Source organism: Prionailurus bengalensis, chromosome C2 (assembly GCF_016509475.1).
Source record: "Prionailurus bengalensis isolate Pbe53 chromosome C2, Fcat_Pben_1.1_paternal_pri, whole genome shotgun sequence".
Classification (NCBI taxonomy): Eukaryota; Metazoa; Chordata; class Mammalia; order Carnivora; family Felidae; genus Prionailurus; species Prionailurus bengalensis.
Genome location: NC_057350.1, coordinates 134099372 through 134113036, shown reverse-complemented (window position 1 = coordinate 134113036; position 13665 = coordinate 134099372). Strand labels below are relative to the sequence as shown.

The window sequence follows — 13665 nt, the reverse complement described above, 5'->3', positions numbered from 1 at the left end:
CGAACGGGCGCGGTGGCGTGGCCAATGGGCGCTCGGCTTACTCTGGCCTCTCCCCCGCGCAGCCGCCAATCGCGGCGGGCGGTGGTGGTAATATTGTGGAGTGGAGTTTGGATGCCGCCGCTGCCGCGGGCTGGAGCGGCGCGGCCGCGGGGGCTGCCAGGGTATTTCGGGAAGGGGGCGTGAGGAGGCGGCGGCTGCGGCGGTGGGCGGCTGTGGCTGCGGCAGCGTGTGGAGGCAGCTGAGAGAAAGAGAAAGAAAGGAAAGAAGAGGGCGGGGGAGTACTCAGGAGGAGGCGGGACCGACCGGGCTCCTTACCTCTCGGTAGCGGCGGCGGGCGGCCCGGGAGGCGGCACCGCCCCCTGCCCGCGGACTCCTCAGCGCAGCCAGCCGCGGACCCGCTGGCTCCGGGCAGCGACCGAAGCTACGGGGGCGGAAGCGGTGGGCCGGGGCGGCGGCGGAGGCGACCGCCATGGCGTTCCTCAAACTCCGTGACCAGGTAGGTGAGGGGCGGCGGGGCGGGATCGCGCCGACCGGAGAGGAAGGAAGGGAGGGAGGGCGGCGGGCCAGCTGTGTGGGCCGCCCGGGCGCCCGCTCGGCGGGGTGGGCGCGAGGGAGGCGGGGTGCCGCCCCGGGGACTAGCGCGCTGAGGCCGGGCCGGGGACCGCGGGCGACCCGCCTGTCAGCGAAGCACCGGCCGGGTGAAGCCCACGTGCGGCTGGGGGGCTCGCCGCCGTCTCCGGTTGCCGCCGCGTGAGGGGCGGGTCCCGCGCTGGCCGCCTAGGCGCCCGCGCCCGGCGCGCTGCCGGGTGTGCACCTCCTCTCTCCTGCCAGGTGAGGCTCGGGCCTAACAGGTGGCTTTCCGCTGCCGGGCGGGAGCGGTGCTGGCGGCCGTGACCTTAGGTCACGACCTTGCTCGCCTGTTTGCTTCGTCGGATAGTTTGAGGCACGCTCTCTCCGGGTTAAAGTCGGTTGATTCTGCTTCGGGACTAGCTATTCAACCTGCAAGTTCCTAGACTTGTTTTCTTTTGACGTTTTGTGCACCATTTTGGTTACTTTTCTTGACTTACGAAGAGCTGGTCGAAGAATACCTGAAGTGCCGAAAAGAGTAGTGACTCTTTCGCACTGAAGAAAAAAATTGTGTCTAGGAACGAAATGGCAACTATATCAGAATGATTTGTACACCTGAAAATATGGAAATAAGGGTAAGAAGGCTTTCAGGCGGTGCAGAGGCTTCCAAACATTTGTGTCTCTTTAAGAAGAGGGAAATTAACGTATGAAATTTACCGAGAGGCAGTAGACGTAATAGTGCTGAGAATTTATTTTTGCCATTTGTTTTTTTTTTTGAACAGAAGGTACTGGGCAGATTTGAAGGGAAAGTAACTTACATATATTGGGAAACTGTTCTTAAAGTGAGTACCCCTTTTTCAGAAACAATGAGGAAAAACTTGAGATGTCTTTTTTAATATCATCTCTTAGTGAATACTGTGCCTTAAATTCTGAATCTTGGTATGATGAATTCTCATTTCATAAATGAATTTTGTTTTCTTTTTAGGCCGTTGGCTTAACGCGTGTATCATTGGGTATCAGGAAGGTTTTAGCTGGTGTTAGTTAGCATCGTCAGGAATGATACTTTGAAAAACTCTCCTGTTCAGTGAAGTTTATACATTGTATTTCAAGTGATAGAACAGCGTTGTCCATTATGATAGCTACTAGCCTACCTGTGGCAACATAAGTTTTAATTAGTTAAAATAAAATAAAAAGTTCATTACTCTTAGTCTTGGCAGCCACATTTCAAGTGCTTGGTAGCCACATGTGGTTATTGACTGTGGTATTGGACAGCACAGATACAGAACATTTATATCATCAGAAAGTTCTATGGGATAGCACTGTTGAAGAATAACAGGTAAAACATAACTAATTCCTGTATAATCAAGTCATGATATACTCTTAAAGGTGTAAAATTCAAGATCTAGATTCTCTAATCTTTACCAATCTAATGGCACTTTGTGCTTCCCTAGGTTATAGTTGAAGTAATGATTGATTTTTATTTTGTTTCTAGTCCTCCTTTTTGAAAACGTTACTTCTGCGATTTGGATCATAGCGTGCATTAGGAATTTGGTGAACTTTTAGGAGATTATCTCATTTTATTCACCATCAGGTTTAAACAGAAACAAGATTATGTTTTCAGATTGACATAAAGTCTACTTGCACCTTTGCATTTGTGTATTTAGGAATTGGAATTATGAAATAATTGTGATGCTTCTCCAGTTTTATATAGTATCTGTTAATACTCAGTGGTGGTGATGATATGTAAAATGTCACCTGTAAACTTAAGGCTACTTGGACAAGTTAATGAAGTGACATAGCTCAGACGGGAAGAACGTTGAGGTTTACCTCTAAACTACAAAGTAATTGACTCATCTGGTCTCTCTTTTGGAAGACTTTGAGAAATGAGTTTGATTTGCCTATTTCAAAGGGAATAGCCGCTTTTATAAGTCATCTTGTATGTTGATATTTTATTGGCTATTAGAAATGAGAGTAAAAATGAAATGGAATACAAATATAATTTTAACCTACATGAAAAACAGTTCAGGTAGATGAATTATTTTATTTGGGGAAAAGGAGCTGACTGTAGATAAGTACACATAATTTTAAAGCTGGAAGATACTTAACCTAGCATTTAACTCCATCCTCATTTACATTTGGGATAGGAAATAGTTCAACCTACTTTTTTTCTATTGCCATATTTACCTTGTATTTTGTTCTAGCTCTGCAAATACAACTATTATAAGTAGAACCTATTAATGGATAGGAGTTGTTCTTTGTGTGCATAAGCATCAGGTGGGTTCTAGATGGTTTAAATATAAAATCAGTGATTAAATAAAGCAGTTTGTTTTTCATGTCTGGTAAATCTGGATAAGACAGCTTTCCCCCTTTCCATGGCAATACCTAATATGGGGGTAAGAACAGGATTGAGTTTTCAGTTGGACACCAAATCTGATTGTACCATTGCATTCATGAATTGCAATTATGAAGCAATTGGGATGCTACTCTGGTTTTATATAGTATCTGTTAATACTCACTGTAGTGATAATATGTGAAATGTCACCTGTGAACTTTAGGATATTTGGACAAGAACTTGGACTAGTGCCTTATTCTTTGTTAGATGAAAATAATTTTTAATTGTAAATGAGGCGAAAATTGTTTTCTCTTTGAGGACTAGAAACATGAACTGTCCCCTCGATTTTTTTTCACATTAAAGTGTTTATACAGCGTGAATCTCTTACAATTGTAGGATTTTATTCAACAGGTATCACTATCCAGATTTTTATCTTTGCAGTTAGCAAAAATGTAATCATATGATTATATTTAAATTAAAAAAATATATTTTTCAGCTTTATTGAAATATTGACATATAACATGTAAGTTAAAGGTGTACAGTGTGATGTTTTGATACATACATATAATGCAAAAGGAATACATGATAAGGTTAGTTAACACCTCCGTCCCCTCCCACAATTACTTTGTGTGTGTGTGTAGATAAGGTCTACTTTCTTCACAGCTTTGAAGTTTGTGTGTGTGTGTGTGTGTGTGTGTGTGTGTGTATGCATGCATGCACATATATATAATGCAGTATTGTTAATTGTAGTTGCTTGCTGTACTTTAGATCCCTAGAACTTCTTTATAGCTGGAAATTTGTACCTTTTGGCCAATTACATAATTACATTTTAATTTATCAGCAATTACATTTTAATTTATCAGAAATGATTCATAGTCTGCCCTCATAAGAGAGAGAAGACTGTCTTTGTTCAGACTGTGTAGGGTAACAAACTCACAATTGAGAAGCTAAATGGTAACTGGCCCTGGCTTTAGCACCTAGAAGATAGTAGGGAGTGATGGCGATCATGGCAGATAGGAGCAGGTATATTAGCTGCTGCTTATTAGCTCCAGGACATTGTTACTGTGCAGGTGTGCCTACTATTTTTAAAATACCAATTTTCTTTAGGAAGTTAGAGATCCGATACTTATGAAAAAAATCTCTCTATAAGTATTGGTAGGTAAGTTGGTAGTTACCATTGATTAAAAAGTTAAAGCTGTAGTTTTACAAATAGGCTGGTAGGGGTCCAGTTTGTAATCATGAGTTTAGCTTAGCTTGAGAAAACAAACTACAAAATAAGATTCTTATTTTAAAAGAGCACTTTTCTTTCAGATAAAGTAGTTAGAGTGGTCATAAACTTAAAAAAATAAGATGTAATGCATATACCATAAAAGTCATCCTTTAAAGTGTACATTTCAACCAAAGCAATTTTGAGGGGGAAAAAAAAAGGCTGGAAGTATCACAATCCCAGATTCAAGATGCACTGCACAGCTGTAATAACCAAAACAGTATGATACTGTCACAAAAGTAGATACATAGATCAATGGAACAGAATAGAGAGCCCAGAAATAAACACTTGCTTATTTGGTCAATTACCATATGACAGAGGTGGCAAGAATATACAATGGGTAAAAGACAAACAACAACAACAAACAAAACAAACAAAAAAACAGAAAAGGCAACCTACTGAATGGGAGAAGATATTTTCAAACGATATATCTAATAAGGGGTTAATATCTAAAATATATGGAGAATTTACACAATTCAGCATTGGGGAAAAATCATAATCTGATTAAAACATGGACAGAGGACCTAGGTAGACATTTTTCCAAAGAAATACAGATGGCCAACAGATACAAGCAAAGATACTCCACATCACTCATCATCAGGGAAATACGAATTTAAAAAAACAGTGAGATATCACCTAACACCTGTCAAAATGGCTAGAATCAAAAAGAAAAGAAACAAGTGTTGGTGAGGATGTGGAGAAAAAGGTGTGCTGGGAACGTAAATCGGTGTAGCTACTGTGGGAAACTGTATAGAGGCTCCTCAAACACCCCCCCCCCCCCACACACAGAGGAATATTAGTCAGCCATAATAAAAGAACAAGATCTTGCCATTTGCAGCAACATGGGTATACCTCGAGGGTATTATGGTAAGTAAAATAAGTAGGCAAAAGACAAATACCATATGAATTTCACTTACATGTGAAATTTGAAACAACCAAGCAAACAGAAATCTGAAACAGTCCCATAAGTAATAGGTGGTTGCCTGAGGGGAATGGAGTGGGGGATGGGCTAAAGGGGATGAAGGAAGTAGGAGCTACAAGCTTCCAGTTACAGAATGCATAAACTACAGGGATTTTCATACAGCGTAAGAAATACAGTCAGTAGTATATAATAGTATCATATCACAGTACCATCATTGTAATGGTAGCTGCACTTGTGACGATCATAGCATAATGAATAGAGTTGTTGAGTTGCTATGCTGTATATCTGAAACCAGTGTAACATTGTGTGTCAGCTGTACTTCAATTTAAAAAAAACATTCAATAAGTAACACCCCCAGAAAAGTGTGCAATTCAGTAGATTTTAGTATAGTTGCAAAATTGTGTAGCCATTAGCAGTTACTCCCCATTTTCCCTTACCTCTAGCCCCTGGGGAGTGCTGATTTACTGCTTTCTGTCTTTATGAAGTTGCCTATTCTGGATATTCATATAAATGAAATTATACACCATGTGACTTTTTATGTCTGACTTCTTTTACTTAGTATAATATCTTTAAGGTTCATCCATTCATGTAGTATGAATCAGTTCATAAAATTTGTATCATATTAAAGAGTTTCTTTTAAAAATTTCTATACTTTTATGTTGTTTTATTGCTTCTTGTAGTGGGCACATGTATAATCTGGGATGTTTGTTTCTATTTTTTGAATTTGTTTTAAAACTGGAGTTAGACTTTGCAGTAGCACTAAAGGATAATAGTTTTTATATTTGGATTATTTTTGTGTAGGAGCCATCTTTATGTTCTCTTTTGGGTTAATGGTCATTAGGTAAGGATTCTTGATATGTTGAAGGGTTTTTTTTTTTTTTTTTGAGCAGGGTTAGCATATATCAATAAATAGATATTGAATGGGTGAGAATAATTTGCTGTTTTGGATAGTTAGTATGCTCTCACTTGATCAAGTATCTACTTAGGGTAGAGCATTTTTTGACCTTTCAGTAGAAAAAAAAGATGATCCTAAAAAAAAATCTTATAATTAGGGGTACAGAATATGTGAAATGCATGAAAAACACTGAGTGCTTATATATCCAAGTATTCTCTATTGAGTGTTCCCTTGCATTGTGTTGGAGACTTTGGGGCACACAAAGGTACAGTAGCCACCATCTCTGCCCTTAAAAGTCTTATTGGCTAGAAAAGGAGAAATGATACATAAATGCGCAGTATCTGAAACACTTCACCTGAAAGGGTTTATAGAGGTTGAAGAAAGCATAGGGAGCATGTTATTTGGAAACGTATCTAACAGTTAAAAAGTAAGTGTGTCTTGTGTTTACTGGGTTTTTGATGCCTTGTATAGTAATAGAACATGTAAAGTTGTAGAACATAAAAGATGTAGATAACATGTTTCAGAATTCAGAAAGGATCAGGTGATCTGGTTGTAGGTGGAAGGAAACTTTTATGGCAAGGGAGGTATTTGAGGTTCACAGGAAGGATTTGTTGAAAGCAAATACTTGTGAAGGAAAGCAACAAGAGAGAACTATGAAGGCAGGCCAAAAAAAGAATACAGTATATCTGTCCGTGCTGGGGTACTGAGGAGATAGATCTGATTGGTGTGGATAGTTGGAAAGGATGGGAGATAGATCAGCTAAACTAACAGTGACTACATTGTGAAGTACTTTGAATACAAGATTAAGAAGTTTGGACTTGATTGGTAGTTGAGGGAAGTTCTAATAGGTAGGCTTTCTTTTTTTTTTTTTTTTAATTTTTTTTTCAACGTTTTTTATTTATTTTTGGGACAGAGAGAGACAGAGCATGAACGGGGGAGGGGCAGAGAGAGAGGGAGACACAGAATCGGAAACAGGCTCCAGGCTGTGAGCCATCAGCCCAGAGCCTGACGCGGGGCTCGAACTCACGGACCGCGAGATCGCGACCTGGCTGAAGTCGGACGCCCAACCGACTGCGCCACCCAGGCACCCCATAGGTGGGCTTTCTTAATCTAAGGTCTGTGAAGGGCTTCTGGAGGAACATGCATATATGTACTTAAGAGGTGTCATAACTTTTATTAGAACCTGTGAGGAGTCCACAACACCCACAAGTTAAATAGCCACTATGTTATGGGTTTTAGAAGAGTGGATTACAGAAGACAAACAGGAACACCCAAGACCAGTTAGGTGGCTACTGCTATCATTCAGAACATATGTAAAACATTTTAGTGCAAGCCAAGCACATTAAGTAATAAACAGAAGTTTGAATGGGAATGAGTATATCTTTAAAGGATCCTCATAGCTATATTAATGACTCACTTAAGTATACAATTAAGAGTGTCTTATATTTATATGACACCTGACAGTTTTTGTTGCATAGTTCCACTAGGGTAAATTAAATATGAAAATGCAATTAATGTTGATTATGGTAGTAAAAAAGAGCAGATAATCTAAGTGGTTAAATTTGGGTTGTATTAGGTTTTCTTTCCAGTATTGTATCTTACTTCCTTTTTATTTTTCTAGTCTAATGTAACATTTGTATTCAGTGAATACACTCAACCTGGGTTGAAGTGAGATGCTCATGGAGACAGTTTTGTGCCTGGGAAGAATACATTAGGGTAAAGTCTTTTTGTTCTGGAGATTGTATTCTGTGGACAGTTCACATCAAACACACACAGTGATACTGAATCATATAGTTATACAGTGCTTCTCATTTAAAGCAAACATTAATGAAATCTCCAGTTACTTTAACCAGTAATGTTTTAAAATGTAACGGTATGTTGGTATACAATGGTTAAAGGTACTCAAGTACTTCAAGTTTAATTTCTACTCCTACTCCTTGGTCCCAGTTCTTAGTTAAGTGATTCATCCACCTTCCTTATATGATACTGATTTTTTAAAAAAGGGTTCTTCTGGGTGCACCTGGGTGGCTCAGTCGGTTGAGTATACAACTCTTGATTTTGGCTAAAGTCATGATCCCAGGGTTGGGTGATTGAGCCCCTTGTCAGGCTGAGCATGGAGCTTGCTTGGGATTCTCTCTCTCTTTCCCTCAACCCCTCCCCCCACTTGTGTGCATGCTCACTCTCTCTTTAAAAACAAAAATTAACATTAAAATTGAAAAGAATGAAGAATTCTTCTCTGTGTATACTGATTGGCATGCAAGGCAAAGTCTGGGTAGAACTACTACTCCCACAACTTTAGTGAAAAGTTCACTTTGCCTAGTAAATTTAAGTTCAAATTCTTAATTGTGATGGTTTATTTAAATTTATTTATTATAAACTTAAAGGTATATCTTTTCTACTCTTAAGGATTTAAGAACACAGATAATATTAAAACATACAGCATGTGACAGTTAAAATATTTAAAAATGAAAATCAGAAGGCAGTTGCTTATGAAATATCTACTTGTTCAGAAGCCTAGAATGAGAATTATTATAGTTTATTACTACATTTAACTTTATTTCTTGTTACCTAAGGTACCAGCCTTCCCCCCCCCCCCCCCCAGCTTTGTATCTTATAATAGGAAGTATAAATTAGTCTGGAGAGGCAGCCTTTTCTCTTGCATCATTTTCTGGATTAAAAAGTTTGATAGCCTTTTCTTTTTTAAACAGCTTTACTGCAATATAATTCACACCAATTTAAGTTGTACAGTTCGGTGATTTTTAGTATATTCACAGAGCTGTATAAGCATCACCTCAATCAATTTTAGATCATTTCTAGTCATACTGAAAAGAAACCTCTTATCCCTAAACTATCATTCCCTCAACCCCCCATCCTTCGTAGCCATAGACAACTGCTAGTCTGTCTATTTTCTGTCTCTATATATTTACCTATTTTAGTTAGCATGTTTGTAAGGCTGATCTGTATTGTAGCATGCGTCAGTATTTTTATTGCTGAATAATATAATATTACATTGTATCATACCACGTTTTACCTATCCATTCAGTAGTTAATAGGCACTTGGATTATTCTCACTTTGGCTAGTATGAATGATACCGCGAGAACATTTGTGTACAAATGTTTTTATGTGGACAAAAGTTTTCATTTCTCTTGGTGCTTAGAATGGACTAGTTGGGTCATATGGGAACTCTATAGCCTTATAAGGAACTGCCAGACCATTTTCCAAGAGTGGCTGCACCATTTTACATTCCCACCAGCAGTGCATGAGGGTTCCAGTTTCTGCATATCCTCAATAATGCTTATTATTGTTTATCTTCTTTCATTGTTTAGTCATTCTAGTGTGTATAAAGTGGTATCTCCTTGTGGTTTTGATTTGCATTTCCCTGATGGCTGATAATGTTGAGCATCTTTTCATCATAGCCTTTGCCCAGTTTTTTAAATTGGGCTATTTGTCTTTTTATTGTTGAGTTGGAGTTCTTTAAATATTTTAGATACAAGTCCCTTATCAGATATATGATTTGCAAAAAATTTCTCCCATTCTGTAGGCTGTCTTTCTGCTTGCTTGTTAGTATTCTTTGAAGCACAAAAGCTTTTAATTATGAAGTCCAATTTGTCTGATTCATAGGGTTTTGACTAGGGAGCCTACGTGGGTAGGGTATGCAAGAAGAGGAGTTGGCTTGAGGGTGAGATGAATTCAGTTTTATATACGTTTAGGTCCTAGTAGAACAGTTAATTGGAAAAGTTGTTATAGGAGGCAGTTAAATGTGAGGCTGGGCTCAGAGAAAAGTGTTTTCAGTAGTAATAGAGGTGAATGAGATCACTTAATGGGAAAAGTTCATGGCCTAGGAGAGTATAATGGAGAACATGGAATGCGTGGAGGAAAGGAAGCCTGAGAAGAAGCTACCAGAGTTAGGAAGAGAGCCTTGAGAGACTGATCACAGGCCAGAGAAGGGAGGAATTTCCCAAGTTGTACCTGTGTTGTTCTCTTAGGCACAAAGTCTTGATTTTTTCATCACTTTTCAGGTTTCTTTTTATCCAGCACATTGTTGTAAACTTTCCAAGGAAATATTTTTCCTATTTGCCCCAATTTGTTTACTTCCTAAGCCAGTAATTCCTAAGTTGGGCATACATCAAAATCAGTTGGCCAGCTTTAATACAGGATTTTAGTGTCCTACTAGACATACTGAATAAGAATCACCTGGGGTAATGTCCCAGAATCTGTATTGTAAAACCTCTTAAGGTAAAAAGTGTGGTTTGCTCTTCACCAAGCTTGTTTCCTTTTCTCTTGGATCCCAGCTAACTTATATTTTCCAGCCCCTCTTGCATTTGGGATGGCCATATGATTGAGATATGGCCATAGGAAATTAAGCAGAAGTGTTGAGTGTTTCTTCAGACCTGGCAAATACAAACCTTTCTTGAACAATCCTCTCTTCTCTCTTCTCCTCTCTCCTGCTGGCTGGGTGTTGTCTGCCAAAGCAACTTTGGAATTGATGGGTCCAAGGATGCTGAACTTCTGTCAGCCTGGGTCATCTCCAGCCTCCTCATGCCCACAGCTGATCATTAACATGGATTTTTGGACTTCATGTAAGCATGAAATAAAAATAAGCTATTATGTCACACTTTCGGATTTATCTATTATAACATCCATTGTTACTTTAGTCAGTATACCTCCTTAGCTTATTAACCACAAATTGTGTTTTGGGATCCATTGCCCTTGGTTTATACTGTTTTGCATTTTAAAACTCATTTATATGGTAAGTTAGTCTTCAGCTATTGACTTCCAGACCTTATACATTAATATTGTGTTTTCTTTGTAAAAATTTTCATGGAAATGATTATAATTAACATCCTGATTATTTTATTATCTAACAAACATTTGTATGCCTGCTATCTGCTGGCCCTTGATACTAGGGATACAGCTGTGTATAAAAGATGGTCTCTGTCTTCTAGTATGGGATAAGATGGAATTAGATAAGGGCAATTACCTTACGTGTGCTTTGAGAGCATCAAGGGAGAACCGGCAGATTGAACCCAGTTGTGGAGTTGGGGGTCCTCAAAGTTATTTTAATGGGATTTTGTTTACCCATGTTCCTTTTGTAATCTTGTTCTCTCTTCTTGTTGGTAGATAAGAGCCATACATAGCCTATATAAAATATCCTTTTAGAGGAACAAATAATACAAGTCAATTTTGGTAGATTTGTGTTACATGTGGGTATTTTATTTGAGTGTATATTTTTTCTTTACTTTTTTTCAATTTTCTTTAATGCTTGTCAGTTTTTGAGAGAAAGAGAGATAGAGTGTGAGGAGGGGAGGGGCAGAGAGAGGGAGACACAGAATCTGAAGCAAGCTCCAGGTTCTGAGTGGTCAGCACAGAGTCCATGCAGGGCTTGAACTGAATTGTGAGATCATGACTTGAGCCAAAGTCAGATGCTTAACTGAGTGAGCCACCCACCTAGGTGCCCTTTTCTTTTCTTTTCTTTCTTTCTTTCTTTTTTTTTTTAATTTTTTTTTTTAACGTTTATTTATTTTTGAGACAGAGAGAGACAGAGCATGAATGGGGGAGGGTCACAGAGAGAGGGAGACACAGAATCTGAAACAGGCTCCAGGCTCCATCCAAGCTGTCAGCACAGAGCCCGATGCGGGGCTTGAACCCACGGACCGTGAGATCATGACCTGAGCCGAAGTCGGACGCTTAACCGACCAAGCCACCCAGGCGCCCCTCTTTCTTTCTTTTTATTTAGTTTGAGAGAGAGACAGCGTGAATATGGTAGGGGCAGGGAAAGAAAGAGGGAGAGAGAGAATCCCAAGAAGCCTCCACACTGCCAGTGCAGAGCCTGACTCGGGGCTTGAACCCATGAAACTGTGAGATCCTGACCTGAGCTGCGACCAAGAGCCAGATGCTTAACCTTAGACTGAGCCATCCACGCACCCCATGTGTATATATATTTTCTTAATCTCTACCACCAGGAAAGAATAGAATACTTTATTTAGAGAACTGCAAATCTTAGTCTTGATGCAGATTATATTGTTAAACTTTTCCTGGAGTTAACTAAAGTTGTTTTTTTTGTTGTTGTTTTTTGCTTTGTCTTGTTCTTAAAGAAATACTATATGTTGTCTTTTCTTTTTGAGGGAACTTTCTGATTAGAAATGGTGAAAGTCAGAAAGGACCTACTTACTATTAGTGTTGTATTCTTATTAGTGTAAATTAGGAAAAAGTAAGATAATTCAAACAGGACTTTGAAAGATTGTGTGTGTGTGTGTGTGTGTGTGTGTGTGTGTGTATGTGTGTGTAAACAGGTAAACAAGAGCCTTCTATATTGACTAGTTCTCTGAATGGTGAGAGACTTCCTCCAGTTTTTGAAAGCTTACATGCTAGGCAGTGTGTAGTTCCAAAGTGTTACACTGGGTCATGCCAAGGGTGAGAAGAGTGTCTCTGGGAGAACTAAAAACAGCTAGGCAAGCAACGACCACATCCTGAAGAAAAGGAGTTGAACTTGAGGGTTGAAAACACCTGGTTTTTAAGGGATGTAAAAGCAAACTGCAGCATCAGGAGTGAGCAGTGGAGTTGAAATCAGATGAATAGATCAGAATAGCGTATGTAGTATTTATCATGTAGATCCAATAAGTAGCCTAATCCAGGGTATAGGCAGGTAGTTAACAACTAGCATGTCAGAGCTTGAATGATTCATACAGAGAAGATGTCTGAAATCAAAGGACTTCCATAGATGAAGCCAAAGGGCTATAACCTTTCAGACCTTCTCATTTGATACTGTAGCAGGGACAGTGAGAAGGAACCTGGTAGGAGTATTTCCCAATTTAGAAACATCAAGAGGTGTAAGTGAATACAGTATAGATGTACTATAGAAATGTTCTGGAACATTGTATACATGTTGAATAATGGTTCATCCACTCATTTAATAGTGAGCAACTTTTCAAGGCGCCTGGGTGGCTCAGTCAGTTCAGCGTCTGACTCTTGATTTTGGCTCAGGTCATGATCTCATGGTTCTTGGGTTCGAACCCCACATCGGGCTCTGCGCTGAAAGTGTGGAGCCTGCCTGGGATTCTCTGTCTCTCCCTCTCTCTCTGCCTCTCCCTGTTCACACACACACACTCTCTCTCAAAATAAATAAACATTAAAAATTTTTTTTAAGAGAGCAACTTTTCTATTTTAATGAAACTTAGGGTAAATTACTTTAAATATAGAGTCTGTTAATAAAACAAATTATCCTTCAGTTTATCTTTTACCATAAAGCTGAAATTGTATATATCACCTTAAGTTTGGACATACTGGCTGTTCAACTATTATAGATGGTCAGTAACACATGGATTATTTTGGATGTCCTGGTGCATTATTGGCTTTAGAAACTCCTTTGTTTTGGCTATTGAATTACTGCTTTTAAAATGTCACTAAACAACCTATTTGTATTTTCTTTTCCTTACCAGCAATTTCTACTTTTTAAGACTTCTATTAGACTATAAGATTCCATTATGAAGTCAAATGAACTTTTTTACCAGCTCACCTTGTAGTTTCTTCAGCATCTTGGAACCACAGTTTTGAACATGGAATTTCTTTTCTCTGACTACAGCAGCTTCTTTCGTTGTTGGTTCTCTTACTTCCTCACCCTAGTGAACCTGAGCTTTGCTGTATTGGAACCTGCTTTACCTAGTCCACTGGGTTTGCTTTG

The 13665-nt window shown here is 39.3% G+C and overlaps 1 protein-coding gene across 4 annotated transcripts in view; it reads left to right on the top strand.

Moving 5' to 3' along the window:
* Nucleotides 1–69: 69 nt before the first annotated feature.
* Nucleotides 70–13665, top strand: part of ANKRD28 (ankyrin repeat domain 28) — a 200668-nt gene continuing 187072 nt past the window's right edge. Inside the window, exons 1-2 of one of the 4 annotated variants that reach the window (XM_043595435.1) lie at nt 110–496; nt 10457–10564. In XM_043595435.1, coding sequence (XP_043451370.1) covers nt 10563–10564 — 2 coding nt within the window. In that variant the 5' untranslated portion in view covers nt 110–496; nt 10457–10562. Of the gene's footprint in view, nt 497–10456; nt 10565–13665 lie in introns of all 4 variants that reach the window. The other 3 variants (XM_043595436.1, XR_006299512.1, XM_043595437.1) reach the window with 3 other exon arrangements.